Source organism: Lycium barbarum, chromosome 11 (genome assembly GCF_019175385.1).
Source record: "Lycium barbarum isolate Lr01 chromosome 11, ASM1917538v2, whole genome shotgun sequence".
NCBI classification, from domain to species: Eukaryota; Viridiplantae; Streptophyta; class Magnoliopsida; order Solanales; family Solanaceae; genus Lycium; species Lycium barbarum.
Window position 1 is genome coordinate 78,809,340 of NC_083347.1, and position 26,975 is coordinate 78,836,314.

The 26,975-nt window shown below is 35.8% G+C and overlaps 2 protein-coding genes across 5 annotated transcripts in view; one reads left to right on the forward strand and one right to left on the reverse strand.

Annotated features, from left to right (window-relative positions):
* The window catches only part of LOC132618112 (uncharacterized), a 36,630-nt gene extending 11,067 nt beyond the window's left edge, over positions 1-25,563 (forward strand). For 2 of the 4 annotated variants that reach the window (XM_060333172.1, XM_060333171.1), the window contains exons 3-9: positions 18,682-18,785; positions 21,582-21,649; positions 22,432-22,504; positions 22,915-23,024; positions 23,118-23,222; positions 24,686-24,785; positions 25,158-25,563. In XM_060333172.1, the coding sequence (XP_060189155.1) occupies positions 21,606-21,649; positions 22,432-22,504; positions 22,915-23,024; positions 23,118-23,222; positions 24,686-24,785; positions 25,158-25,334 (609 nt within the window). In that variant the 5' untranslated portion in view covers positions 18,682-18,785; positions 21,582-21,605 and the 3' untranslated portion in view covers positions 25,335-25,563. Of the gene's footprint in view, positions 1-17,978; positions 18,248-18,681; positions 18,786-21,581; positions 21,650-22,431; positions 22,505-22,914; positions 23,025-23,117; positions 23,223-24,685; positions 24,786-25,157 lie in introns of those variants that run through there. The other 2 variants (XM_060333173.1, XR_009573990.1) reach the window with 2 other exon arrangements.
* Positions 209-16,372, reverse strand: LOC132618113 (uncharacterized). Its single transcript, XM_060333174.1, has 6 exons — positions 15,578-16,372; positions 4,157-4,224; positions 3,302-3,374; positions 2,779-2,888; positions 1,010-2,685; positions 209-653 (listed from the first exon to the last, which is right to left on the reverse strand). Exons 1-5 carry the CDS (start codon positions 15,659-15,661, stop codon positions 2,550-2,552), a joined length of 471 nt encoding a protein of 156 aa, XP_060189157.1. The 5' UTR covers positions 15,662-16,372; the 3' UTR covers positions 209-653; positions 1,010-2,549.
* Positions 25,564-26,975: the final 1,412 nt, after the last annotated feature.

Here is a 26,975-nt window from a genome sequence, read left to right on the forward strand (position 1 = left end):
TAATTTACCCAATTTCCTTCCCTGGGCTCCTTTTTTTTTTTTTTTTTTTTTTTTGGGAGTTAATAAGACGCAACGCATTATCTACCAGTTTTGACTTTTGTTAGAACCTTCCCGGCTTAGTGTCGGCTCTTGACCAATAATTACTCAAGGCTTCAAGCAGCAAATATGAGAAAAGAAACTAAAACATGTACAAAAACAATCAATAATATATCCAACATAAAGCATATCGAATTAAATTTATATAAAGGTAATTTAAAAAAAAAAAGTATAGTAATGCAGGTGTTTTGCACATCAGCATCGAAAGAAATGTTTAACTTCTGAACATGTGTCCCCTCCACCCAACCCCCTAATAACTTTGCTACACTTTTTTTTTTTTGATCAAGGCTGATGAAGTATCTTCTGATACTATACAAAGATAGCAAAAAGGCAAGAGTTTAGTCATATCTCCACTCCACTAACAAAGGGGACGTCGACTGCTAAGTCACTCGTATAAGTAATACAACCATGACAAAGACTAAAGTCATAACAAAGATCAAAAGCCATTGGAAGCATGTAGTCTTGAAACTCCGCGAATACACGTCCATGGCGCTGGAAGTTGCATGCCCTGTACTTGCAAGGCTATGCTCAACTGCTTTCTCAGTTGAATCAAGTATCTGCATCCACATTATATGTCACAACTACGAGGCCAATATACAAAAAGTGACCTTGTAAAACTAGACACTAAAGTAAAAATTCGTAACTGGACAAGATAAATCCGAAATCAAGTGAACCCGAACAAATTGAATGATACATTGTTTAATTACAAGTAAAGAATCCTCAAACATGTAGTAATGCCAGAGTTGAGAGTAATAAAATCTTGTTCTGTGTCAAAACTGATGGTATGAACTAGAATGGTCTCAACTTCATTAAGCAAATTCATTCGCCAAGAGAAAATTGTTAGAGCTCCTGACAATTTAAACAAACAGTAGGAGTAGGAAAGCCTCAAAGTGAAAAGAGACAAAGAACTTACTTTCTCTGTATTTTGGATAGATTGATTCATCATGAGACTACTCTCTTTGAGCTGCCATGCCAAAACAACCATTTCATCAATCAAGTCCTCCTGAAGTTTCTTGCAAAAGATGAAACCATCTGAGAATTGATCGAGGAGACTCCACCCAACTACCCTCACCTCTCCCAGAAAAAAAAATTTGCACAAGTGATTAATTTCTCTTTTTTACTTTTCTCCTACAAAAGAGAAAGACTAGACAAACATAAACATAGTAGCAAAATGTAGGTATAAGTATCATAATTGCAGATGAAAAACACCATCTTAAACTACAATTAAGACGACAAACCTAGTCTGAACATAAAACTAACCGGTTTTTTTATTTTATTTGATAAAGGTAGGTTATAAAACTGACCAGTTCACATGGTCATCTGCTTTCTCTACATCTAATTTACAGCGCATACCTTCTTTTCCTTATCTCGTTCTTAGCAACTAAGTTGCACCAATTATTGGCATCCGTTCACAAAAGCATTTCAAGAATTGGACTAGTTTAGTAAATGCTAATTTCAACCTTAAGCTAGCTTTGTTAGTATGTTATCCATACAGCGTAAAAAAGTTGTGGATTTATAATTTTTCAATTGCATGGGCCCTTTCTTTTTTGCATTAATTCTATGAAAGAAACATTAAAGCTCCTTCCTATGATGTTGATCAAACCAATTTTTGCAGTGGCTCCCACCTTTAACAAAAGGAAATTTTCGATCAGTATGAAGACTTCACTTCTAGTTTAAGCAAAAGGTATTGGAGACTAATGGGCTCTATTACATTGACCATTCATTTATTTTGATGTACACGTGTCAAGCGGAGTGTGCCATGTGCGTGGGTATTTCTTGTGGATTCTTCAAACTACACTAAAAATTAGCCCCAAAAAATGCAGGTAATCGTAGTCAAGTTCATCAAACATAGAATGGGCAGTGGGGGTACAAAAAACATCGGAGCTAAGAGTCAGTGTAGTATGTATAATTTATGCAATTTCAGAGCACTCAAAACACAAAATATTCTAAAGATACTATACAAACAAAGATGAACAATGAAGTAAAAGATGCTTCTCTTCAGCTCAATCAATTTCAAAATGCCAACTTAACTATAATACACCACCTACCATTAAGAGACTTCAGAAAGGCAAATATTTGTAATAATAGCCCCTTATTTTCATTTAAGATGTTAGCTATACAGCATATAACTGATAACCCAACAAAAAGACAGAAGTGGACAGAGCTCATAAAGGATTCCTCGCTCTTCTCCTCCTCTTATGCTTAGTAAAGAACACAAAAAAGAAAGATATGGGGTATCTTAAATGAAAAAGATTATCATGCTTCCTTTCTACGGGCCCTGTTCTGCTTAAATTTAATAGCTTTACTACATTTTAAGAGTGCAAATCCACTGTCTCTTTTAATTACACATGGAAAGCTGTTTCTTTTTTTTTTTTTTTTTTTTTTTGGAAAAGATATACATTGTGGAAAACCCTAGGTGAAATAAAAGTCAACATGAAAAAACTGTCTAAATATTAGTATGGAAAGTATTTATAGATAGAACACCTGCGCTTATCAATATGTGTTCGTGCAGCATCATCCAGTTTGACTGCAGTTGATTGATCAGAATCGACGGTATCTCGAGATCTCTCCTCATTGTTAGAATGGACCCTGTTTCACTCAAAGAACATCATGTTCAAACGAGCTAATGATAAAATGGCATATTATAATGGCTATAAATGACAGAAAAAAACATGCACGTACCCAAATCTTCTTCTAAATCCTTCAGAAGCAGAATTCACACTTTCTGCTTCTTTAGGAGTTCCACAGCTGGAAGTCTCAGCTAAAGGTTCCTCAGGTGTAAGCACATCAGGCTGGAATTGGTTAAGCAAAAATAACAGATCATTGACATGTTAATCATATCAATAGAAGCCAAAAAAAAAAATCAACTGAATACTTGCATACATCTATAGTAAGTTGATGTAATATAAGATCAAATGAGGACACCAGGAGAGAAGATCGAACCATGTTCAAAAACATCGAAAGAATGAAGCATTATGACAAAAATATTAGCAGCAAGGCCTAGTGAAATCTGAAAAGCTGAGCGCTACTAACACCACAAAATAAGGCACTAAACTTCAAGGACAGTCAATTGATAAAAAAAAATGTGAGCTCTTTCATATTCCATCAAAATCAGTAAATTACCTCAATAAGATATGTTTTCTTATATGAAAGCAAGGTGTATCTGAATGGTAAATCACAAGAAACGAACCTATCTCGGACATACCATGGGCACAGCTAACTTGGCAGCAACGGCTTCAATGTTCTCTGCATATTCGTTCACCTTGGCTTTTGAAACTCTATTTTGGGGAGGAAATGAAAATTGAACACACTTCAGGAAAAAAGCATCTCGTAAATAAAGAAAAGACCCATTAAGAACATACACCCTCAAGCAAAGTGTTTCAAGAACTTTAAGTCATTCTAAATTAGCCTTTAATTTACAGGAAACACTCTCATGAATAGTTAAGAAAAGTTTAAAACGTTCTCCTCGTACAATAGATAAAGGAAAAATAAAAAGATAAGAGTTATTAAAAGCATATAGCTGAAGTTCTAGTTTAAAAATAGAAAGACAATAATCCTTTCATGTCATCCCTAGTCATTACATAGATAACAAAAGCATCAAAAGTGCAGAAATGTACTGTTTCCACACACCAGCAAACGGTTTGAACAGAGATTACTAATATCAACATCATGATTTCCTCCATAAAAGGAGAGAAAGTAGTGTCAACGTACTAGCCATACTGTCAGGATGCAGATTTTTATAGAAAGGATATTTTCCCACTAAATAAAAAACAAAACTAAAATTTGTCCAAATTTGGAGGGTATGGGGAGTAGAGATTGAAAGAGAGTGATTTTCCTTTTAATTGACCATGGGGGGTTTTCCACCTTATTACTTAGGAAGAGTAAAATTGCTAGGACGCGTGCATTTAATTTATACGATAATTACAACTAAAGAAACAGAAGGCAGGGACTTTATTTAAAAAGTCACAGAAAGTAAGGAAGCGAACAGTTTCTGAAATTTTTGTAGCAGCAAGTAATTTTCTTCAAATTATCTAATTGGAAAAGAATAAAGCATATATACCTTGGTAATCCATCTGGATTCCTCTCTTCAGCCAACTGCTCCAGTAGTTCACGCAAAGTGGCAACATACTGTGGGAGATGTGTAACACCTCGTATCTTAGAACTAGGGTTAGACTCATGTCAATAGATCTTTAGTGGAAAAACTGAAGGTTTGAACATTTTGCGAAAATGGTTGATAGGCCTATTTCGGGCAGCGATAACTCCTTGATTAGTTGGGAATTTGGGAAAGTACCCCAATGAAAGTTGTAGTACATAGAAATACCTTTCTAACGATATAAGGACTAGGCCAATCAGAGATCCGAGCAAGGAGATATGATCGTCTCAATATAGCTAATAGTAAGGCACTTAAAATTCTATAGAATCGGCTAAATTTTCGATACGTCTGCCTTATGGTCAAATTTCGTGAAATTCCGTTGGGAATTTGAGAAAACTTAAAACATGAAAGTTGTAGCCCTTCGAAATATCTTCCAACGGTATATTATGGGTCTTGAAGAGAGCTATGTCCAAGAAGTTATGCCTATTTTACCGAACATTGTTCAGAACCGACACCCGTCGCTTGTGAGGGCGCATGCGATGGCCCCGCGTCGCGGGCCGATCGCAAAAAAAAACCCCTCTCTGAATATTGACCTGCAGGGGGTCGCGCGATGCATGTGCGTCGTGGAACCAACGCATAAAAGGTCGGGTTTCAGGTCAAAAGTCGGATTTACGCGTTTTAAGTGATATTTAAGATTTGGGGTTTATTTTCCCAACACCCCATTCACGAAAAATCACCCTAAATTCATAGAGAACAAGTCCCAAACCAAAAGGACCTTCCAAGATAAGTTTTATCATGATTCTGGTTGAATTCAAGTCCCTAATCCCTTTTTAACATATACTCTAATAATCTAAGCAAGAAATCATTGTTCCTAATCTAGGGTTATCAAGAAAACCCATCTCAAGGTTCAAGAATCAAGATTTAGGAAATCTTCTCCAAAATTCAAGTCTTTAATTCAAGATTTTGGAGCAATTAAGGTATGTAGAACTTCCATCCACATGTGGGAATCTCTACGTTCTTCCCCATGCTCTGTTTCTTGATATCCATGAAGTTCAAACCCTAGGGCATTAAACCCAACATATTGGTAGCCCGTATTTATGTATTTATGTACATGAATTTTGTATCTATATTCGTTATTGTATTCCTAATCTTCCATTACGGTTATTAGGAACCCTAGCTTAATCCATGAATCATGAATTCTTCCTCATGTGTTCTTATTATGTTTATATGAAACTTTATGATTTTATGTAGCAAGTTACAAGCATGTTTTCAAGTCAAATTATATATATATATATATATATATATATATATATATATATATATATATATATATATATATTTATATATGAACTTTTGTTATTACTCATGAATCAAGAACATGTTTGCAAGACTATGACAAGTTATCTCATGGAACCATATTACAAGATATTTCATGAAATCATGATTACAAGTTATTTACAAGTTATTTCACAAATATCATGGGCTTCTTAGCCAACTATATCATGTTCATGTTTTTGGGAATTGCTTAGTTAACCGAGAAGGATCAGATAGTCTGAAACTACGTTGCCACCGTAGGATAAGGGTTGTCAACAAGGAGGCAACACCTTCATTATGCAGTTTGGATCCTTACATGCTTATTATTACTTAAATCCCATATCCCTGGCAAGGTGTGAGTGTTCTCCTGGTAGGACGCAAGTACCAGATCATGTTGTCGGTTATACTATAGCATTCCCCACGTTACAAGTAGTTTTACATACATGTATTTTCCATTGATTTACTATTTTCAGACTTTACTCACGTTTCATGATCATGTTCAAGTTACATTCAGTTTCTGTTCATGTCCTGTACCTATGTTGTGTCATGTTCTTCATTTCAGCAGGTTTTACATACTTGTACTATTCACTATGTACTAACGTCCCTTTTGCCCGGGGCCTGCACTTCACGGTGCAGATACCGATTTTCAGGGGCATACACCAGCGCAGTAGGATCACTTCAGTTATCAGCTTATTGGTGAGCCCCACTCCTCTCGGGGTTCAACATGGAGTCTGCATTAGTATTCAGTTTATGGTAGTCCAGAGCCATGTCCTGGTAGTTAGTATTCAGACATGTTTTAGAGGTTTCATACAGAGTCAGCTATGCTTTCATGTTTGCAGACTATTATGTTTTCATGATATTTCATGTTATGAGAAAATTCTAAGACTTTATTCCGCAAATTACATTTCATGATTCATTTAAATTGCATCATATAGATTGTATTGTTTTGATGCCCATGTTGACAAGCAAGCCATGAGGTTCGCTCGGACACATGTAAGCAAGGCCCGAGTGCCGTGTTTCGCCCAGGCCATGGTTCGGGGCGTGATAAAGCTTGGTATCAGAGCCTAGGTTCAAGTGTCTTAGGGAGTCTATGAAACCGTGTCCAGTGGGGTCACTTTTATATGTGTGTGCACGCCACACATATAAATAGTTGACCACCAAGACATCTAGGATTGTCTCACTTCTTTCAACTCTAGATCGTGCAATAGTGCTATGTTATCAGAAATCAATTGAACTCGTGCATTGTTCCCCATTCTACCGAATACGCCTTGTCTCAACGAATGAGGAAGATGTAAATCTAATCATTATCGGTGTGTTGATTTTAGATAGAGTCATTGGGAATTATTCTAACTCGTGCCATGAAGTTTAGAGCAGTAAGTAGCATTCATTTTCCATCCAATTCTGAACGTATCGGATGCGTAAGTGGCGAGAAGGAAATTCGAGACCCATGACTTGCCAAATAGTGCATGGTGTGTTTATTAGGTGATAGTATCATTTGAAAAAGAAAAAAAAAAGTTTCGATATGGTAGTACATATAGGTTACATACCCTATAGAATAAAGTTATTTGGACTCTTTGACTATAGAGCTATAGTATAAGAATGATAGTTCAGATTTAAGACCATACAAGGTAACATGTTATGAAGTTAACCATGAGCAGATGATATTGAATTTCTAGGGATAGTTTTAGATTATTTAAGCTTATTCAAATCAGGCCTAGAGAGTATGACGTTAGTAAGTTACTACAAGAAGCAAATATTACTATGAGATAAAAAGATATAACAGTTCCCTCTTAGGGTTATGTTATTAAGTATTTTATCCCTGATGTGTATAGTATGGTATAATTTTGAAATTGGGGGTTAGTTGTTCCAATTTCTCGTTTGAGACAGATGAAATTTCCGTAAGTGTGATCTATGTCTATAGTTCCGAAAGATAGTATACAATCCAAGAATAGAGTCAGATGAGGAGGAAAAGTTAGAAATAACCTTATGTTTCACTTTAGTACTCAGAGAAGAATTAGAGAATATGATACTAGCAAGTGGTAACAGAAGCTTAGTAAGTAAGTTTGAGTAGATACGGTGAATTAGAAATTTTCAGCAGAGTTAGTAGAAGTATGATTTGAGTTACTTAGTCAAGTTAATACTAGTGAGTGGGCAATCGTCTGAATACACCGAAGGCGTATTAGAACCCAAACGGTTTAAGTTAAATTCAAGGTATAGACATGGGTGAAAGAAGAAAACCATCTAAGCAGTAAAAGAGCAAGCTATAGGAGAAGAGCCTTTAAGAATTATCAGAAAAGAGTTTTCCCCAAGACTGACAAAGCCAGGTTATGCCAGTTATGTACATTAGAAACCCATTCATTTAAGTAATACAATTTTCCCACTAAGTAAGACTTTCTTGAAGTAAGCTAAATAAATGAGTCGTCAGTATTTTAGAGGAAATTAGCGAAACCACAAGATGACCACTTATCGCTAACTTAAGGGATCCACAGGCTTTAGACGTCTACTTTTGAACTAAGGGGGAGATAATATGATAAGGTGTCGATATAGAGGTTGTGTTTCGTAAGTTGATAGGCATCAGAGGATAATGTCAGAGGATCACAGTTTCATGTAGCTAAGATAAAGTGTGTGGAATTCGTCTTTTGTCATGTCGCTGAGATCACGTTTTAGGGCGAATAAAAGGTTTAAGAGTATAACGTTTCCAATTCCAGAATAATTCATGCACTATGTAGGACCAATGCCCAAACGTACTCTACACATGCATAACATACCTATCTTATGCCCTTGTTAAAGCTTTACACTCCATGTTTAAGATACAAGAATTAAGACTCCATACGATAGTAAGCTATGCAAGGGAATGTTCTTTCATGTTTCTCACATCAGGTTGTACTCATGTCCAAGGTTAAAGACTGCATTCATATCTCACGTATCTATCGTGCTTTTATACCCATGGCCACGTTCTAGCTTCTAAGTGCTTTCCGAATATGATGTTGATTTTGATAATGATTGAGGAGAAGGTAACACAATAGTTTAAAGACTAAGAATCCTATGGAATGCCCACCTGGTCCTTGAACAAGGGGAAAATGCCTTAGGTAAATGATTTATTTCAACTCTAAAGATATGTTACCTACGTTCTCACGTACTCGTGCCCACGACCGAATTCTTTGAGCAACCACATATAGAAATAACATAACAGTGGGGTTGGTAGGTAATGATAAGAGTAAGTCAAGATGGATGTCCTACCCACGATTCTACGTAACTCATGCTTATGTTCCTCTGGCTACGGTTTTAAAGCAGCTCGTAGCTTGGCACAAAAGATGCCATTTTCTTTTTCGAAGTACCTATGCCCTGTTTAAGTTCAAGGTAACTTTCTACTTATGCCTTAGGTGCTTTACGAACGAAGCATTCATGCCTATGATCCTTTCCTTCATGAGTCTTATTTTATAATGAGGGTGTCGACTTACAGTAATAAGAGCAAACTATGTTTAACCATGTCCCATTCTGTAAGTATAGCTAAGTTCCAAAAGTGATATCGTATCCATCCCTATGTCTCTAAGTACTCAAGAGTGAAGCCTACAACTTATACTCCATTTAAGTCACACTTATGTCTTATTCACACTTCAATATTCATGACCTAATATGCAAATGTCAGGGTATGTAGCTTCGAAGTACTTATGTAAACGCCGTGTCTCTTATGACCCATGATATGCTACTCATGTATTCATGTCTTATGCCATATTAGTCTTATTTCCATGTATACATGTTCCATGTTATGTTGTTCAGTCTGATGTACCCATGCCACGTCTATCTTCGAAGATGAAGTGTCTGATTCGTATGAATGATCTCTTTCTCTCACTCCTTAATGATCCGCTTACAATAATAAGCAAGGTAAGCCAAGATATTCATATCTATGTTTCAGAGCGAACACGGTAAGGTTCGAAGTAAGGTATGTTCCAAGTTCATAGTGAGATCCCTTCAGGTATTCTATGGTACTTATCTCAAAAGTATTCTACTCAGATTTGATGTATCATGTCATGCCTACTCTAGAGCTTTATGAATACCTATGTTAGAATCATATTCCTAGTAATTGACTCAACTCTATCTCATTCGCACGGAGTTGCACTTACATTCAGAGCCTAAGTCATACTCTTATCTCGTATGTCTATCGTGGTAACACATGAACATCTATTATCAAGTCTCTAAGTGTTCAGATCCTACCTACGCTCAGTATTCAACCCTCATGTTGTAACAATCATGTTTTCAACATTCAAATCTCATGTTATGATGTCCATGTTTACACGTGTTTGTCTGTTATAAAAGTTTAGCACTCATGTTTTCATGCCAGCCAGTCTTCATGTATTTATGTCCCACGTCGTGCTCCTCACGTCCATGTAATCATTTCATGTTCGTGCCAATTTTCCAGAATTTATGTCATTCGTGCCTACAAATTCTCTTCTAAACCCCATGTATAGTAATCATGTAATCATTCAGCCAATAATCATGTGTTCAGGCCAGCTCAGTATTCATGTTAGCCACATTCAAGATTCAGTACTTAAGATTATGCCACATCATATGTATTAAGATACCGTGTGAGGTTTATGTTGATACTTTAGTTAGCTGACAGGCGTTTAAGAAATGTCGTAAGAGTCCGAATTACAAAGGAAGTCCTGCCATAATTTTCATAAATTCTAGAGTTAGTAGAAACTCTTAATCATTATTTATGAATCGAGGACAATGGTTTCATGATTCTAGTTCATGTAGGTGCTACTCAGTTTCATGTTCCTATGTACATGTTTATATGTAATCACGTATTCAGTTCTCATGATCCATGACCATGTTTTCATGTAATCACGTCAAGCTCTTATGTTTCATGTCATTTTCATCACGTTCATGTATTCATGCCATGTCCAGTCCCATACCTAACCAAGACCCATAATTCGAGGATGAATGATCCCAAGGGGGAGATATTGTAACACCTCGTATCTTAGAACTAGGGTTAGACTCATGTCAATAGATCTTTAGTGGAAAAACTGAAGGTTTGAACATTTTGCGAAAATGGTTGATAGGCCTATTTCGGGCAGCGATAACTCCTTGATTAGTTGGGAATTTGGGAAAGTACCCCAATGAAAGTTGTAGTACGTAGAAATACCTTTCTAACGATATAAGGACTAGGCCAATCAGAGATCGGAGCAAGGAGATATGATCGTCTCAATATAGCTAATAGTAAGGCACTTAAAATTCTATAGAATCGGCTAAATTTTCGATACGTCTGCCTTATGGTCAAATTTCGTGAAATTCCGTTGGGAATTTGAGAAAACTTAAAACATGAAAGTTGTAGCCCTTCGAAATATCTTCCAACGGTATATTATGGGTCTTGAAGAGAGCTATGTCCAAGAAGTTATGCCTATTTTACCGAACATTGTTCAGAACCGACACCCGTCGCTTGTGAGGGCGCATGCGATGGCCCCGCGTCGCGGGCCGATCGCAAAAAAAAAAAACCCTCTCTGAATATTGACCTGCAGGGGGTCGCGCGATGCATGTGCATCGTGGAACCAACGCATAAAAGGTCGGGTTTCAGGTCAAAAGTCGGATTTACGCGTTTTAAGTTATATTTAAGATTTGGGGTTTATTTCCCCAACACCCCATTCACGAAAAATCACCCTAAATTCATAGAGAACAAGTCCCAAACCAAAAGGACCTTCCAAGATAAGTTTTATCATGATTCTAGGTTGAATTCAAGTCCCTAATCCCTTTTTAACATATACTCTAATAATCTAAGCAAGAAATCATTGTTCCTAATCTAGGGTTATCAAGAAAACCCATCTCAAGGTTCAAGAATCAAGATTTAGGAAATCTTCTCCAAAATTCAAGTCTTTAATTCAAGATTTTGGAGCAATTAAGGTATGTAGAACTTCCATCCACATGTGGGAATCTCTACATTCTTCCCCATGCTCCGTTTCTTGATATCCATGAAGTTCAAACCCTAGGGCATTAAACCCAACATATTGGTAGCCCGTATTTATGTATTTATGTACATGAATTTTGTATCTATATTCGTTATTGTATTCCTAACCTTCCATTACGGTTATTAGGAACCCTAGCTTAATCCATGAATCATGAATTCTTCCTCATGTGTTCTTATTATGTTTATATGAAACTTTATGATTTTATGTAGCAAGTTACAAGCATGTTTCCAAGTCAAATTATATATATATATATATATATATATATATATATATATATATATATATATATATATATATGAACTATTGTAATTACTCATGAAACAAGAACATGTTTGCAAGACTATGACAAGTTATCTCATGGAACCATATTACAAGATATTTCATGAAATCATGATTACAAGTTATTTCACATAAATCATGGGCTTCTTAGCTAACTATATCATGTTCATATTTTTGGGAATTGCTTAGTTAACCGAGAAGGATCAGATAGCCTGAAACTACGTTGCCACCGTAGGATAAGGGTTGTCAGCAAGGAGGCAACACCTTCATTATGCAGTTTGGATCCTTACATGCTTATTATTACTTAAATCTCGTATCCCTGGCAAGGTGTGAGTGTTCTCCTGGTAGGACGCAAGTACCAGATCATGTTGTCGGTTATACTATAGCATTCCCCACGTTACAAGTAGTTTTACATACATGTATTTTCCATTGATTTACTATTTTCAGACTTTACTCACGTTTCATGATCATGTTCAAGTTACATTCAGTTTCGGTTCATGTCCTGTACCTATGTTGTGCCATGTTCTTCATTTCAGCAGGTTTTACATACTTGTACTATTCACCATGTACTAACGTCCCTTTTGCCCGGGGCCTGCACTTCACGGTGCAGATACCGATTTTCAGGGGCATAACCAGCGCAGTAGGATCACTTCAGTTATGAGCTTATTGGTGAGCCCCACTCCTCTCGGGGTTCAACATGGAGTCTGCATTAGTATTCAGTTGATGGTAGTCCAGAGCCATGTCCTGGTAGTTAGTATTCAGACATGTTTTAGAGGTTTCATAGACATATAATAGTTCACAGAGTCAGCTATGCTTTCATGTTTGCAGACTACTATGTTTTCATGATATTTCATGTTATGAGAAAATTTTAAGACTTCATTCCGCAAATTACATTTCATGATTCATTTAAATTGCATCATATAGATTGTATTGTTTTGATGCCCATGTTGACAAGCAAGCCATGAGGTTCGCTCGGACACATGTAAGCAAGGCCCGAGTGCCGTGTTTCGCCCAGGCCATGGTTCGGGGCGTGACAAGATGTAACAAAAGGAAATAATAAATGTGTATGCCCATTGAAAGAAAAATTCAGATGACAAAAATTGTACGATTCCCTACATAAGCAATTGCATATGCTATAAATTTCTGAAAAGCTTTTCACAGAAATAACCTATGCCATAATTTGCAGCTGTGTGCATGCACAATTATCAACTTTCACAAATAACAACTACGTCACAAAACATACAACGGAAAGGGAAAATATCAGTTTCCCAAAGTAAATAGAGCTCTACCAGAGACTCTAAAAACCAGTTGATGCCTGTCTGTTCAAAAGATTAGGGAAGACAAGGAGGTATTGCTATGACTCTCTGTCTCCCTACATCTGGTTAAAAAAATTCAGTGGGTGGATGAGCCATCCTGGGCCCTGTTATCCTAGATATGGTGATATTGCAGTACATTATTTTTTATTATGTAATAGATTTTATAGAAAGGGTATCAAGAAGATGCAATTAGTATAAAAGAGGGCAGAGAGTCAGCTATAATACAAAAAGAGGCCTAAGCTAAAGCAAATGAGCTGACAAAATCCAGGAATGTAATAGGATAGTCTACAGGGGTTAATTTAAGCCAACATATAACCATAAAAACACATCTAGCTTTAAGAGTGAAGGAGGGAGTTGATAACCCATCAAAACATCTACGATTCCTTTCCGTCCAACACACCAAAATATACAGGCAGGTATCATTTTCAAGACTTTCTTGATGGCTTTATCAACTTTCCATCTAGACCAGCATTCATAAGCTCCTTTAGTACTTTGAGGCATAAACCAACTTAGACCAAAAATACTGAGGAACATAGACCACATGTCTGCTGCAACTGGGCAGTGTAGCAAAAGGTGTATGTTGGACTCTAGTTGTTGTTGACACATGAGGCATCTATTGAGAATATGTATTCTTCTTCTGTTGAGGTTGTCCTAGGTCAAACAAACTTCATTGAGGGCTAACCAACTGAAACAAATGATCTTTGGGGGGAGCCTTGTTTCCAGATGTACTTCCAGGGCCATTTGTCTATGATTTCATTAGTGGAGCACAATTGAGAGTACCCTGCTTTGACTGAATAGAGGTCATCCTTCCATTTAATGTTGTCGGTCATGTTTTCATTAACTGAATATCCCTCTAGTTTAGCCAAAAGATTCATCAACTTTGGAATTTCCCAATCTTGAAAATTTCTTCTAAACTGAATATCCCAGATATTGTTTTGGCAGTTTTGAGAGATTGTGGAGTATTTAGTAGTGGCTAGTTGATACAGAACTGGAAACTCATTCACTAGGACCGTCCCCTCTAACCATTTATCCGTCGGAATTTGATGCTGTTTCCATTTCCCAACTTAAAGGATGTATTCATGTCGTGGTCAGAAAAAGTAGTTTTTCTCTGAACAATAATTGGACAGGTAAATGTGTTGAAGGCATGCTAGTGGGTGCAACGTTGTATACAAATTTGCATGTGAAGTCCAAAAAGATATATCCTTAGAGAACGGAAATACTATATACCAGTGAACTAAAGTCCCAATACTAAACCGGTAGAACACTATCATTCCATTACAGTTTTACCCAACAATAAACAAAACTAGCAGAGTATATTTAGAGTTGGCCATGAGCCTCTCTCTCCGTCAAAGACACACTGGTTCACCTATTTGCAAACAATCCATATAAAATTACTTTAGGAAAGACCCACTTAATCTCAGTAGCTTTTCCTGATATTAACCCCCAAAAGTAGGATGGAGATACACAACCTTCTTTAAGAATGAAACCGTACAGGGATCAGACAATGGAAATCCTCGTTACCCTTCAGTCTGTTGGTGAATCAACAGAGCTACTAGTTCACTTGAAGTTGCAGAAATAGTCAAAGCTTCCAAAACACAAAGAAGGTGTTCTTTTAAATGCTCACCTCCACACAGATTATATGAGCTCCATTAAATAGCACAATTTAGAAGTTATTCAAAACCTCTAGCAAAATAATCAGCAAGAGAAAGAGAGAGAAGATCCAAATACATATAGCCATCAAACCACTGTTAGTCAAAGAAACTTGTTAGGTACATCTATACAGGCCTCGAGTTTCAAAGTTAGTTTATCAAAGCATATCATCAAAGTCACAGAAATAAGCCTCTTAATAGTTCAAAACGTCTTGTTTTTTGTAACTATAACATGTGATATAGGCCGAGCACAACCTTTCCAAATTAGATAACCAGATTTACCACACTCGAAGACGGAAAAATGAAATTAAATTACAAAAAACAATCACGTTACAGTGAACAGAAAATGTAAGCCTTCTTTATTTGAACAGTTAACATACAGATAGTTTAAGCCTTTAAGGACAAGAATCATCTGTTCAAGAATATAATATCTTTTTTTTATGACATGGGAATCCGCAGCCGCTACCATTCAGGTGAGCATAGGGTAAATCCAGCTCCCGTGCAATAGCTCGCAAACTACACAGGAGATATAACCCGCACTAGGCAAGCCCCGTGCAATGAGCTCGACCCAGAAGTTAAATCCCCTGCTGTCATAGGCAGGGGGTTTCGAACCTGAGACCCCCATTATGAAAGCCCCACGCTCAACCAACTGAGCCACCCTTGCGGGTATAAAATATCTTAATTTATATCTATAAAAGAAACATCACAATCGAATCAGTGAGCTGATAAACTCACCATGTTCATAACAAGTCTTACACAAATGCAACAAAAAACAGCCAAGCCATAGGGAAAAATGAAAAGAAAAATAGGCAAACGCAACCATCAATTCTCTGTAAAGAGTTGAACTTGAATGACCTATGCACTTACATGTATAAGCTTTGCTTGATTTTGCTGTTGTAGTGCAGTTACAAGTAACCTCTTCAAGTTCACTTCAGTTTTGCTGAACCCCATCACACCCTCTAGCTAGCTTTCTGCCAAAAGCAGATTGACAAAATCAAATCTTTATCTAGCAAAAAAAAAAGTACAATAATATGCAAATTTTCTACTCAGTGTAGCAGATCATGTTTATCGTGAATTTCTAGCATATTCCTCACATTATAAAATTGCGAACTAACAAGTGTAAACGGTCCTTTTTCCAAAATAGCTCAATAATCACATATTCATAATTAAAACAAACTAGTAATTAAAGCAGATTAATGGACTAGTCAACTTCACTACATAGTAAATGCACCATGATCCAATCACATATAGAGAAACAGAAACCTAACGTTAAAAAAAATACATAAAACCCAGTACGAATCTAAAAGATGTTGTTCGTTAACAATGTTTCGGATTTCCTAAAACAAAATTTTCCTTGTTTTTGCCAAATCCAAGGTTTTGAAGGAGAAAGAAATAGAAAACTTACGAATCAAAACATTCGAAGCTTCAAAATATTTGTAATTCGGTTGTGTCGCCAAGGGAATTCGCTGGAAATAACTATTTTACTCTATGTTTCTCGTAAGATTTAACTAAAGGTCAACTATGAAATTATTATAGGTGACTTGTGGGATCACATCAAATCAAAACCTAATTAAATTTGGGATTAAAAAGATTGGGCTTGAAATGTATTTTTTTTAAACTTCTTAATCTTTTATAAAATACAAAAAGATTCCAATTTAATCCAAAAAAACCCCCACCAGCCCCCCCTTCTCCTCCTCCCACCCCTCCCCAGCCCCACCCTCGCCGCCCCGCCCCCACCAATTTTTTTTTTAAAGAAAAGTTTGGATATTTTTTATTTGCTTTTTCACCAGCACCCCCTCCTCCGTAGTCCGAAACCAAAATGCCCAAAAAAAAAACACTTTGAACCAAATTACCCAAAAAAAAAATGCTACAAAACTACCTTTAGCGTAGTAATTTACTGCGCTAAAGCAGTTCGCGGAGACGGAGCCGTTAACTGCTTTAGCGCAGTATTTTTCTGCGTTATAGAAGTTGTTAAAAAAAAATGCTATAACGCAGTAAAATATTGCGTTATAGAAACAGTACCAAAAAAAAAAATTGGCCAACTTTATTTTTTGCAACACTTAGTGTTTTTTTCCATACTTTGACCAATGATTAGTCGTGTGTCAAGACTCCGAAACGTCAATATTTTATATAGAACTTGATATTTTTTTCTGCGTACAATAATGTAGGCTCAATACATCAAGGATACGTATACGTTCGGATCGTCATTTTAGGGGTTGAAAAGGTGCCCGAAGTAAGTTTCTTTTTAAAAAACTTAGTGTTTGACTTACTTCGGGCACTTTTTCAACCCCTAAAATGAAGATCTGAACGTATACGTTTCCTTGTTGTATTGAGCCTACATTATTGTACGCAGAAAAAAATATCAAGTTCTATATAAAATATTGACGTTTCGGAGTCTTGACACACGACTAATCGTTGGTCAAAGTATGAAAAAACACTCTAAGTGTTGCAAAAACAAAAAATTTGCCAAATTTTTTTTAGTGCTCGCTATTTTACTGCGCTATACAAACAGAAAAAAAATATTCTTTAGCGTAGTAAAATACAGCGCTAAAGCAGTTAAAAACCTTTTGGCAACGGCTTTATTTTCAATAAATCTAAACCCTAAAAATAAAAAACCTTAAGCTAATGACAACAAGTCTTCAAACAAAAGTGGACGTCTATGTATATAGAACACTTAAACCTAAAGTTTACAAATAAAACTTACTTCAGGCACCTTTTCAACCCCAAAAATGACGATCCGAACGTTTACGTATCCTTGATGTATTGAGCCTACATTATTGTACGCAGAAAAAAATATCAGGTTCTATATAAAATATTGACGTTTCGGAGTCTTGGCACACGACTAATCATTGTTCAAAGTATGGAAAAAAACACTAAGTGTTGCAAAAAATAAAGTGGCCAATTTTTTATTTTTTTTTGGTACTGTTTCTATAACGCAGTATTTTACTGCGTTATAGATTTTTTTTAACAGCTTCTATAACGCAGTAAAATACTGCGCTAAAGCAATTAACGGCTCCGTCTCCGTGAACTGCTTTAGCACAGTAAATTACTGCGCTAAAGGTAGTTTTGTAACATTTTTTTTTGTTTTGGTATTTTGGTTCAAAGTGATTTTTTTGGGGGCATTTTGGTTCCGGACTCAGGAGGAGGGGGTGCTGGTGAAAAAGCAAATAAAAAGTATCCAAACTTTTCTTTAAAAAAAAAAATTGTGGGGGCGGGGCGGCAAGGGTGGGGCTGGGGAGGGGTGGGAGGAGGAGAAGGGGGGCTGGTGGGGTTTTTTTTTGGATTAAATTGGAATCTTTTAGTATTTTATAAAAGATTAAGAAGTTTTAAAAAAATACATTTTAAGCCCAATCTTTTTAATCCCAAATTTAATTGGGTTTTGATTTGATGTGATCCCACAAGTCACCTATACTAATTTCATAGTTGACCTTTAGTTAAATCTTACAAGAAACATAGAGTAAAATAGTTATTTCCATCAAATTCCCTTGGCGACACAACCAAATTACAAATATTTTGAAGCTTCGAATGTTTTGATTTGTAAGTTTTCTATTTCTTTCTCCTTCAACACCTTGGATTTGGCAAAAACAAGTTTTTTTTTTTAGGAAATCCGAAACATTGTTAACAAACAACATCTTTTAGATTCGTACTGGGTTTTATGTATTTGTTTTTAACGTTAGGTTTCTGTTTCTCTATATGTGATTGGATCATGGTGCATTTACTATGTAGTGAAGTTGACTAGTCCATTAATCTGCTTTAATTACTAGTTTGTTTTAATTATGAATATGTGATTATTGAGCTATTTTGGAAAAAGGACCGTTTACACTTGTTAGTTCGCAATTTTATAATGTGAGGAATATGCTAGAAATGCACGATAAACATGATCTGCTACACTGAGTAGAAAATTTGCATATTATTGTACTTTTTTTTTTTTGCTAGATAAAGATTTGATTTTGTCAATCTGCTTTTGGCAGAAAGCTAGCTAGAGGGTGTGATGGGGTTCAGCAAACCTGAAGTGAACTTGAAGAGGTTACTTGTAACTGCACTACAATAGCAAAATCAAGCAAAGCTTATACATGTAAGTGCATAGGTCATTCAAGTTCAACTCTTTACAGAGAATTGATGGTTGCGTTTGCTTATTTTTCTTTTCATTCTTCCTTATGGCATGGCTGTTTTTTGTTGCATTTGTGTGAGACTTGTTGTGAACATGGTGAGTTTATCAGCTCACTGATTCGATTGTGTTGTTTCTTTTATAGATATAAATTAAGATATTATATACTCGCAAGGGTGGCTCAGTTGGTTGAGCGCGGGGCTTTCATAATGGGGGTCTCAGGTTCGAAACCCCCTGCCTATGACAGCAGGGGATTTACCTTCTGGGTCGAGCTCGTTGCACGGGGCTTGCCTAGTGCGGGTTATATCTCCTGTGTAGTTTGCGAGCTATTGCACGGGAGCTGGATTTACCCTATGCTCACCTGAATGGTAGCGGCTGCGGATTCCCATGTCATAAAAAAAAGATATTATATTCTTGAACAAATGATTCTTGTCCTTAAAGGCTTAAACTATCTGTATGGTAACTGTTCAAATAAAGAAGGCTTACATTTTCTGTTCACTGTAACGTGATTGGTTTTTGTAATTTAATTTCATTTTTCCGTCTTCGAGTGTGGTAAATCTGGTTATCTAATTTGGAAAGGTTGTGCTCGGCCTATATCACATGTTATAGTTACAAAAAACAAGATGTTTTGAACTATTAAGAGGCTTATTTCTGTGACTTTGATGATATGCTTTGAGAAACTAACTTTGAAACTCGAGGCCTGTATAGATGTACCTAACAAGTTTCTTTGACTAACAGTGGTTTGATGGCTATATGTGTTTGCATCTTCTCTCTCTTTCTCTTGCTGATTATTTTGCTAGAGGTTTTGAATAACTTCTAAATTGTGCTATTTAATGGAGTTCATATAATCTGTGTGGAGGTGAGCATTTAAAAGAACACCTTCTTTGTGTTTTGGAAGCTTTGACTATTTCTGCAACTTCAAGTGAACTAGTAGCTCTGTTGATTCACTAACAGACTGAAGGGTAACGAGGATTTCCATTGTCTGATCCCTGTACGGTTTCATCCTTAAAGAAGGTTGTGTATCTCCATCCTACTTTTGGGGGTTAATATCAGGAAAAGCTACTGAGATTAAGTGGGTCTTTCCTAAAGTAATTTTATATGGATTGTTTGCAAATAGGTGAACCAGTGTGTCTTTGACGGAGAGAGAGGCTCATGGCCAACTCTAAATATACTCTCCTAGTTTAGTTTATTGTTGGGTAAAACTGTAATGGAATGATAGTGTTCTACCGGTTTAGTATTGGGACTTTAGTTCACTGGTATATAGTATTTCCATTCTCTAAGGATACATCTTTTTGGACTTCACATGCAAATTTGTATACAACGTTGCACCCACTAGCATGCCTTCAACACATTTACCTGTCCAATTATTGTTCGGAGAAAAACTACTTTTTCTGACCACGACATGAATACATCCTTTAAGTTGGGAAATGGAAACAGCATCAAATTCTGAAGGATAAATGGTTAGAGGGGACGGTCCTAGTGAATGAGTTTCCAGTTCTGTATCAACTAGCCACTGCTAAAAACTCCACAATCTCTCAAAACTGGCAAAACAATATCTGGGATATTCAGTTTAGAAGAAATTTTCAACATTGGGAAATGCCACAGTTGATGATTGTTTTGGCTAAACTAGAGGGATATTCAGTTAATGAAAACATGACCGACAACATTAAATGGAAGCATGGCCTCTATTCAATCAAAGCAGGGTACTCTCAATTGTGCTCCACTAATGAAATCATAGACAAATGGCCCTGGAAGTACATCTGGAAACAAGGCTCCCCCCAAAGATCATTTATTTTAGTAGGTTAGCCCTCAATGAAGTTTGTTTGACCCTCGACAACCTCAACAGAAGAAGAATACATATTGTCAATAGATGCCCCATGTGTCAACAACAACTAGAGTCCAACATACACCTTTCACTACACTGCTCAGTTGCAGCAGACATATGGTCCATGTTCCTCGGTATTTTTGGTCTAAGTTGGTTTATGCCTCAAAGTACCAAAAAAGCTTATGAATGCTGCTCTAGATGGAAAGTTGATAAAGCCATCAAGAAAGTCTGGCAAATGATACCTGCCTGTATATTTTGGTGTGTTTGGACAGAAAGGAATTTTAGATGTTTTGATGGGTTATCAACTCCCACCTTCACTCTTAAAGCTAGATGTTTTTTTGTGGTTATATGTTGGCTTAAATTAACCCCTGTATACTGTCCTATTACATTCTTGGATTTTGTCAGCTCATTTGCTCTAGCTTAGGCCTCTTTTTGTATTTTAGATGACTCTATGCCCTCTTTTGTACTAATTGCATCTTCTTGATGCCCTTTCTATAATATCTGTTACTTAATCAAAAAAAAAAAAGTACTGCAATATCACCATATCTAGGATAACAGGGCTCAGGATGGCTCATCCACCCACTGAATTTTTTTAATCAGATGTAAGATGGGAGACAGAGAGTCATAGCAATACCTCCTTGTCTTCCCTAATCTTTTGAACAGTCAGGCATCAACTGATTTTTGGAGTCTCTGGTAGAGCTCTATTTACTTTGGGAAACTGATCTTTTCCCTTTCCGCTGTATGTTTTGTGACGTAGTTGTTATTTGTGAAAGTTGATGATTGTGCGTGCACACAGCTGCAAATTGTGGCATAGGTTATTTCAGAAATTCATGGCATATGCAATTGCTTATGTAGGGAATCATACAATTTTTGTCATCTGAATTTTTCTTTCAATGGGCATACACATTTATTATTTCCTTTTGTTACATCTCCCACAGTATGTTGCCACTTTGTGTGAACTAATGGAGCAGTTGGCTGAAGAGAGGAATCCAGATGGATTACCAAGGTATATATGCTTTATTCTTTTCCAATTAGATAATTTGAAGAAAATTACATGCTGCTACAAAAATTTCAGAAACTGTTCGCTTCCTTACATTCTGTGACTTTTTAAATAAAGTCCCTGCCTTCTGTTTCTTTAGTTGGAATTATCGTATAAATTTAAATGCACGTGTCCTAGCAATTTTACTCTTCCTAAGTAATAAGGTGGAAAACCCCCCATGGTCAATTAAAAGGAAAATCACTCTCTTTCAATCTCTACTCCCCATACCCTCCAAATTTGGTCATATTTTAGTTATGTTTTTTACTTAGTGGGAAAATATCCTTTCTATAAAAATCTGCATCCCGACAGTATGGCTAGTACGTTGACACTACTTTCTCTCCTTTTATGGAGGCAATCATGATGCTGGTATTAGTAATCTCTGTTCAAACCGTTTGCTGGTGTGTGGAAACAGTACATTTCTGCACTTTTGATGCTTTTGTTATCTATGTGATGACCAGGGATGACATGAAAGGATTATTGTCTTTCTGTTTTTAAACTAGAACTTCAGCTATATGCTTTTAATAACTCTTATCTTTTTTTTTTCCTTTATCTACTGTACGAGGAGAACGTTTTAAACTTTTCTTAACTATTCATGAGAGTGTTTCCTGTAAATTAAAGGCTAATTTAGAATGACTTAATGTTCTTGAAAAACTTTGCTTGAGGGTGTATGTTCTTAATTGGTCTTTTCTTTATTTACGAGATGTTTTTTTCCTGATGTGTGTTCAATTTTCATTTCCTCCCCAAAATAGAGTTTCAAAAGCCAAGGTGAACGAATATGCAGAGAACATTGAAGCCGTTACTTCCATGTTAGTTGTGCCCATGGTATGCCCAAGATAGGTTCATTTCTTGTGATTTACCATTCAGATACACCTTGCTTTCATATAAGAAAACATATCTTATTGAGGTAATTTACTGATTTTGATGGAATATGAAAGAGCTCACATTTCTTTACCAATTGACTGTCCTTGAAGTTTAGTGCCTTATTTTGTGGTGTTAGTAGCGCTCAGTTTTTCAGACTTCACTAGGCCTTGCTGCTAATTTTTTTGTCATAATGCTGCATTCTTTCGATGTTTTTGAACATGGTTCGATCTTCTCTCCTGGTGTCCTCATTTGATCTTATATTACATCAACTTACTATAGATATATGCAAGTATTCAGTTGTTTTTTTTTTTGGCTTCTATTGATATGATTAACATGTCAATGATCTGTTATCTTTGCTTAACCAAATCCAGCCTGATGTGCTTACACCTAAGGAACCTTTGGCTGAGATTTCCAGCTGTGGAACTCCTAAAGAAGTAGAAAGTGTGAATTCTGCTTCTGAAGGATTGAGAAGAAGATTTGGGTACCTGCATGTTTTTTTTTGTCACTTATAGCCATTATAATATGCCATTTTATCATTAGCTCGTTTGAACATGATGTTCTTTGAGTGAAACAGGGTCCATTCTTACAATGAGGAGAGATCTCGAGATACCGTCGATTCTGATCAAACAACTGCAGTCAAACTGGATGATGCTGCACGAACACATATTGATAAGCACAGGTGTTCTATCTATAAATACTTTCCATACTAATATTTAGACAGTTTTTGCCTGTTGACTTTTATTTCACCTAGGGTTTTTCACAATGTATATCTTTTCCAAAAAAAAAAAAAGAAACAACTTTCCATGTGTAATTAAAAGAGACAGTGGATCTGCACTCTTAAAATGTAGTAAATCTATTAAATTTAAGCAGAACAGGGCCTGTAGAAAGGAAGCATGATAATCTTTTTCTTTTAAGATACCACATATCTTTCTTTTTTGTGTTCTTTACTAAGAATAAGAGGAGGAGAAGAGCAAGGAATCCTTTATGAGCTCTGTCCACTTCTGTCTTTTTGTTGGGTTATCAGTTATATGCTGTATAGCTAACATCTTAAATGAAAATAAGGGGCTATTATTACCAATATTTGCCTTTCTAAAGTCTCTTAATGGTAGGTGGTGTATTATAGTTAAGTTGGCATTTTGAAATTGATTGAGCTGAAGAGAAGCATCTTTTACTTCACTGTTCATCTTTGTTTGTGTAGTATCTTTAGAATTTTTTGTGTTTTGTGTGCTCTGAAATTGCATAAATTATACATACTACACTGACTCTTAGCTCCGATGTTTTTTGTACCCCACTGCCCATTCTATGTTTGATGAACTTGACTAAGATTACGTGCATTTTTTTTTGGGCTAATTTTTAGTGTAGTTTGAAGGATCCACAAGAAATACCCATGCACATGCCACACTCCGTTTGACACGTGTACATCAAAATAAATAAATGGTCAATGTAATAGAGCCCATCCGTCTCCAATACCTTTTGCTTAAATTGTAAGTGGAGTCTTCATACTGATCGACAATTGCCTTTTGTTAAAGGTGGGAGCCACTGCGAAAATTGGTTTGATCAACATCATAGGAAGGAGATTTAATGTTTCTTTCATAGAATTAATGCGAAAAAGAAAGGGCCCATGCAGTTGAAAGATTATAAATCCACAACTTTTTTATGTTGTATGGATAACATACTAACAAAGTTAGCTGAAGGTTGAAGTTACCATTTACTAAAGTAGTCCAATTCTTGAAATGCTTTTGTGAACGGATGCCAATAATTGATGCAACTTAGTTGCTAAGAACGAGACAAGGTAAAGAAGGTATGCGCTGTAAATTAGATGTAGAGAAAGCAGATGACCATGTGAACTGGTCAGTTTTATAACCTACCTTTATCAAATAAAATAAAAAAAGCTGGTTAGTTTTATGTTCAGACTAGGTTTGTTGTCTTAATTGTAGTTTAAGATGGTGTTTTTCATCTGCAATTGTGATACTTAGACCTGCATTTTGGTACTATGTTTATGTTTGTCAAGTCTTTCTCTTTTGTAGGAGAAAAGTATAAAAGAGAAATTAATCACTTGTGCAATTTTTTTTTTCTAGGAGAGGTGAGGGTAGTTGGGTGGAGTCTCCTCGATCAATTCTCAGATGGTTTCATCTTTTGCAGGAAACTTCAGGAGGACTTGACTGATGAAATGGTTGTTTTGGCACGGCAGCTCAAAGTGAGTAGTCTCATGATGAATCAATCTATCCAAAATACAGAGAAAGTAAGTTCTCTGTCTCTTTTCCCTTTGAGGCTTTCCTACTCCTACTGTTTGTTTAAATTGTCAGGAGCTCTAACAATTTTCTCTTGGAGAATGAATTTGTTGTGTCCAAATCATTTAAAGTATTCCGTGTAGAAGGAAGTTGAGACCATTCTAGTTCATACCATCATTTCTGACACAGAACAAGATTTTATTACTCTCAACTCTTGCATTACTACATGTTTGAGGATTCTTTACTTATAATTAAACACTGTATCATTCAATTTGTTCGGGTTCACTTGATTTCCAGTTACGAATTTTTACTTTAGTGTCTCGTTTTACGAGGTCACTTTTTGTATATTGGCCTCGTAGTTGTGACATATAATGTGGATGCAGATACCTGATTCAACTGAGAAAGCAGTTGAGCATAGCCTGGCAAGTACAGGGCATGCAACTTCCAGCGCCATGGACGTGTATTCGCGGAGTTTCAAGACTACATGCTTCCAATGGCTTTTGATCTTTGTTATGACTTTAGTCTTTGTCATGGTTGTATTACTTATTCGAGTGACTTAGCAGTCGACGTCCCCTTTGTTAGTGGAGTGGAGATATGACTAAAATCTTGCCTTTTTGCTATCTTTGTATAGTATCAGAAGATACCTCATCAGCCTTGATAAAAAAAAAGGTGTAGCAAAGTTATTAGGGGGTTGGGTGGAGGGGACACATGTTCAGAAGTTAAACATTTCTTTCGATGCTGATGTGCTAAACACCTACATTACTATACTTTTTTTTTTAATTACCTTTATATAAGTTTAATTCGATATGCTTTATGTTGGATATATTCTTGATTGTTTTTGTACATGTTTTTGTTTCTTTTCTCATATTTGCTGCTTGAAGCCTTGAGTAATTATTGGTCAAGAGCTAACACTAAGCCGGGAAGGTTCTAACAGAAGTCAAAACTGGTAGGTAACGCGTTGCGTCTTATTAACTCCCAAAAAAAAAAAAAAAAGAGCCCAGGGAAGGAAATTGGGTAAATTATATGAAGCTCCCTCAACTTCAAGTTTGTAATTTTAATTCCACCCCATGTGTCGAGTTTTATGTATGACCAAGGATTATATAAAACAAAATCTCGTTTGAATATCAGATTGGTGTAACTAATAGTTTTTTTAGCAGTTGTCGTTTATAAATTATATATTCACTTTTACTTGACGGTTGAATATGTGAAAGCGAGAGATTTACGTCTTCATTGTTTTATTATTTATCCAACGCAAGGTCTTAAAATAATTTTTTACATACGAAATAGAGTTTAAAAAAAATACATAAATTTTCTCAATAAAACTATGTGAACATACTGATATTGGAATGTCAGTTCAATGTGAAACCGAAACGTTGAAGAATGAAACATAATCAAACGTTGGGGACCAAATTAAAATTGTGGTTAAATGATAGGTTGGAACAAAAAAAAATTTTCTTAATTAATCCCTCCATTTAGTTTTACTTGTCCTGTATTAACTTGACACACTCTTAAAACGCCGTAAATAGAATGACATTTTATTAAATCACCCCTTATTATTATTACTAAGTCATCTAATGATTGAAATCAATAAAACATACTTTAAAAGTTGTGCAACCACTAAGAATTCTTTGAGCTTTTCAATCCAATAATTAATACTCTCTCGATTCACTTTTACTTGTTCACTTTGGACTTTTCACGCTGTTTAAGAAATAATAAATGGAGTACATAATTTATCAATGTACCCAAATTAATTGATGCATATTTTTATTGGATTTGAAAAATTATTTGAAGTGAGCAATTAATACTATGGGTAAAACAGAAAAACAAAATTGTCTTATCTTAATATGCTAAAAGTGACAAGTAAAAGTGAAAATTTATTTTTAGAATACTGGACAAGAAAAATGAACGGAGGGAGTAATTAAACAAATATGAAATGATAAACTATATTTTGATTTTTCAAAATGGACAATTAGTTTTAATATACAAGACAAATAAAAATAGACGGAGGGAATAATACTATATTACTAGTATTATTATTTTTAATGACATTATTACATAGAATATAGAAGATGAGAAAAGAGGAAGGTGCGACGGACGGTGGAACAATAACTCTACACAATTTGCATTAGTTTCTTATTTAATTATAGAAATTCATAGGAAAAAAAAAACAAAAAGAGGAAATTTCGAGATAAAATAAAAAG

Bases quoted from the DNA above. Each gene is read 5' to 3' on its own strand.
- LOC132618113 (XM_060333174.1), bottom strand. From the start codon at position 15,661: ATGGGGTTCAGCAAAACTGAAGTGAACTTGAAGAGGTTACTTGTAACT. The intron at 4,225-15,577 runs GTAAGTGCATAG...CATCTCCCACAG, and splicing joins ATCAAGCAAAGCTTATACAT to TATGTTGCCACTTTGCGTGA. The intron at 2,889-3,301 runs GTATGTCCGAGA...AACCAATTCCAG, and splicing joins CCAAGTTAGCTGTGCCCATG to CCTGATGTGCTTACACCTGA.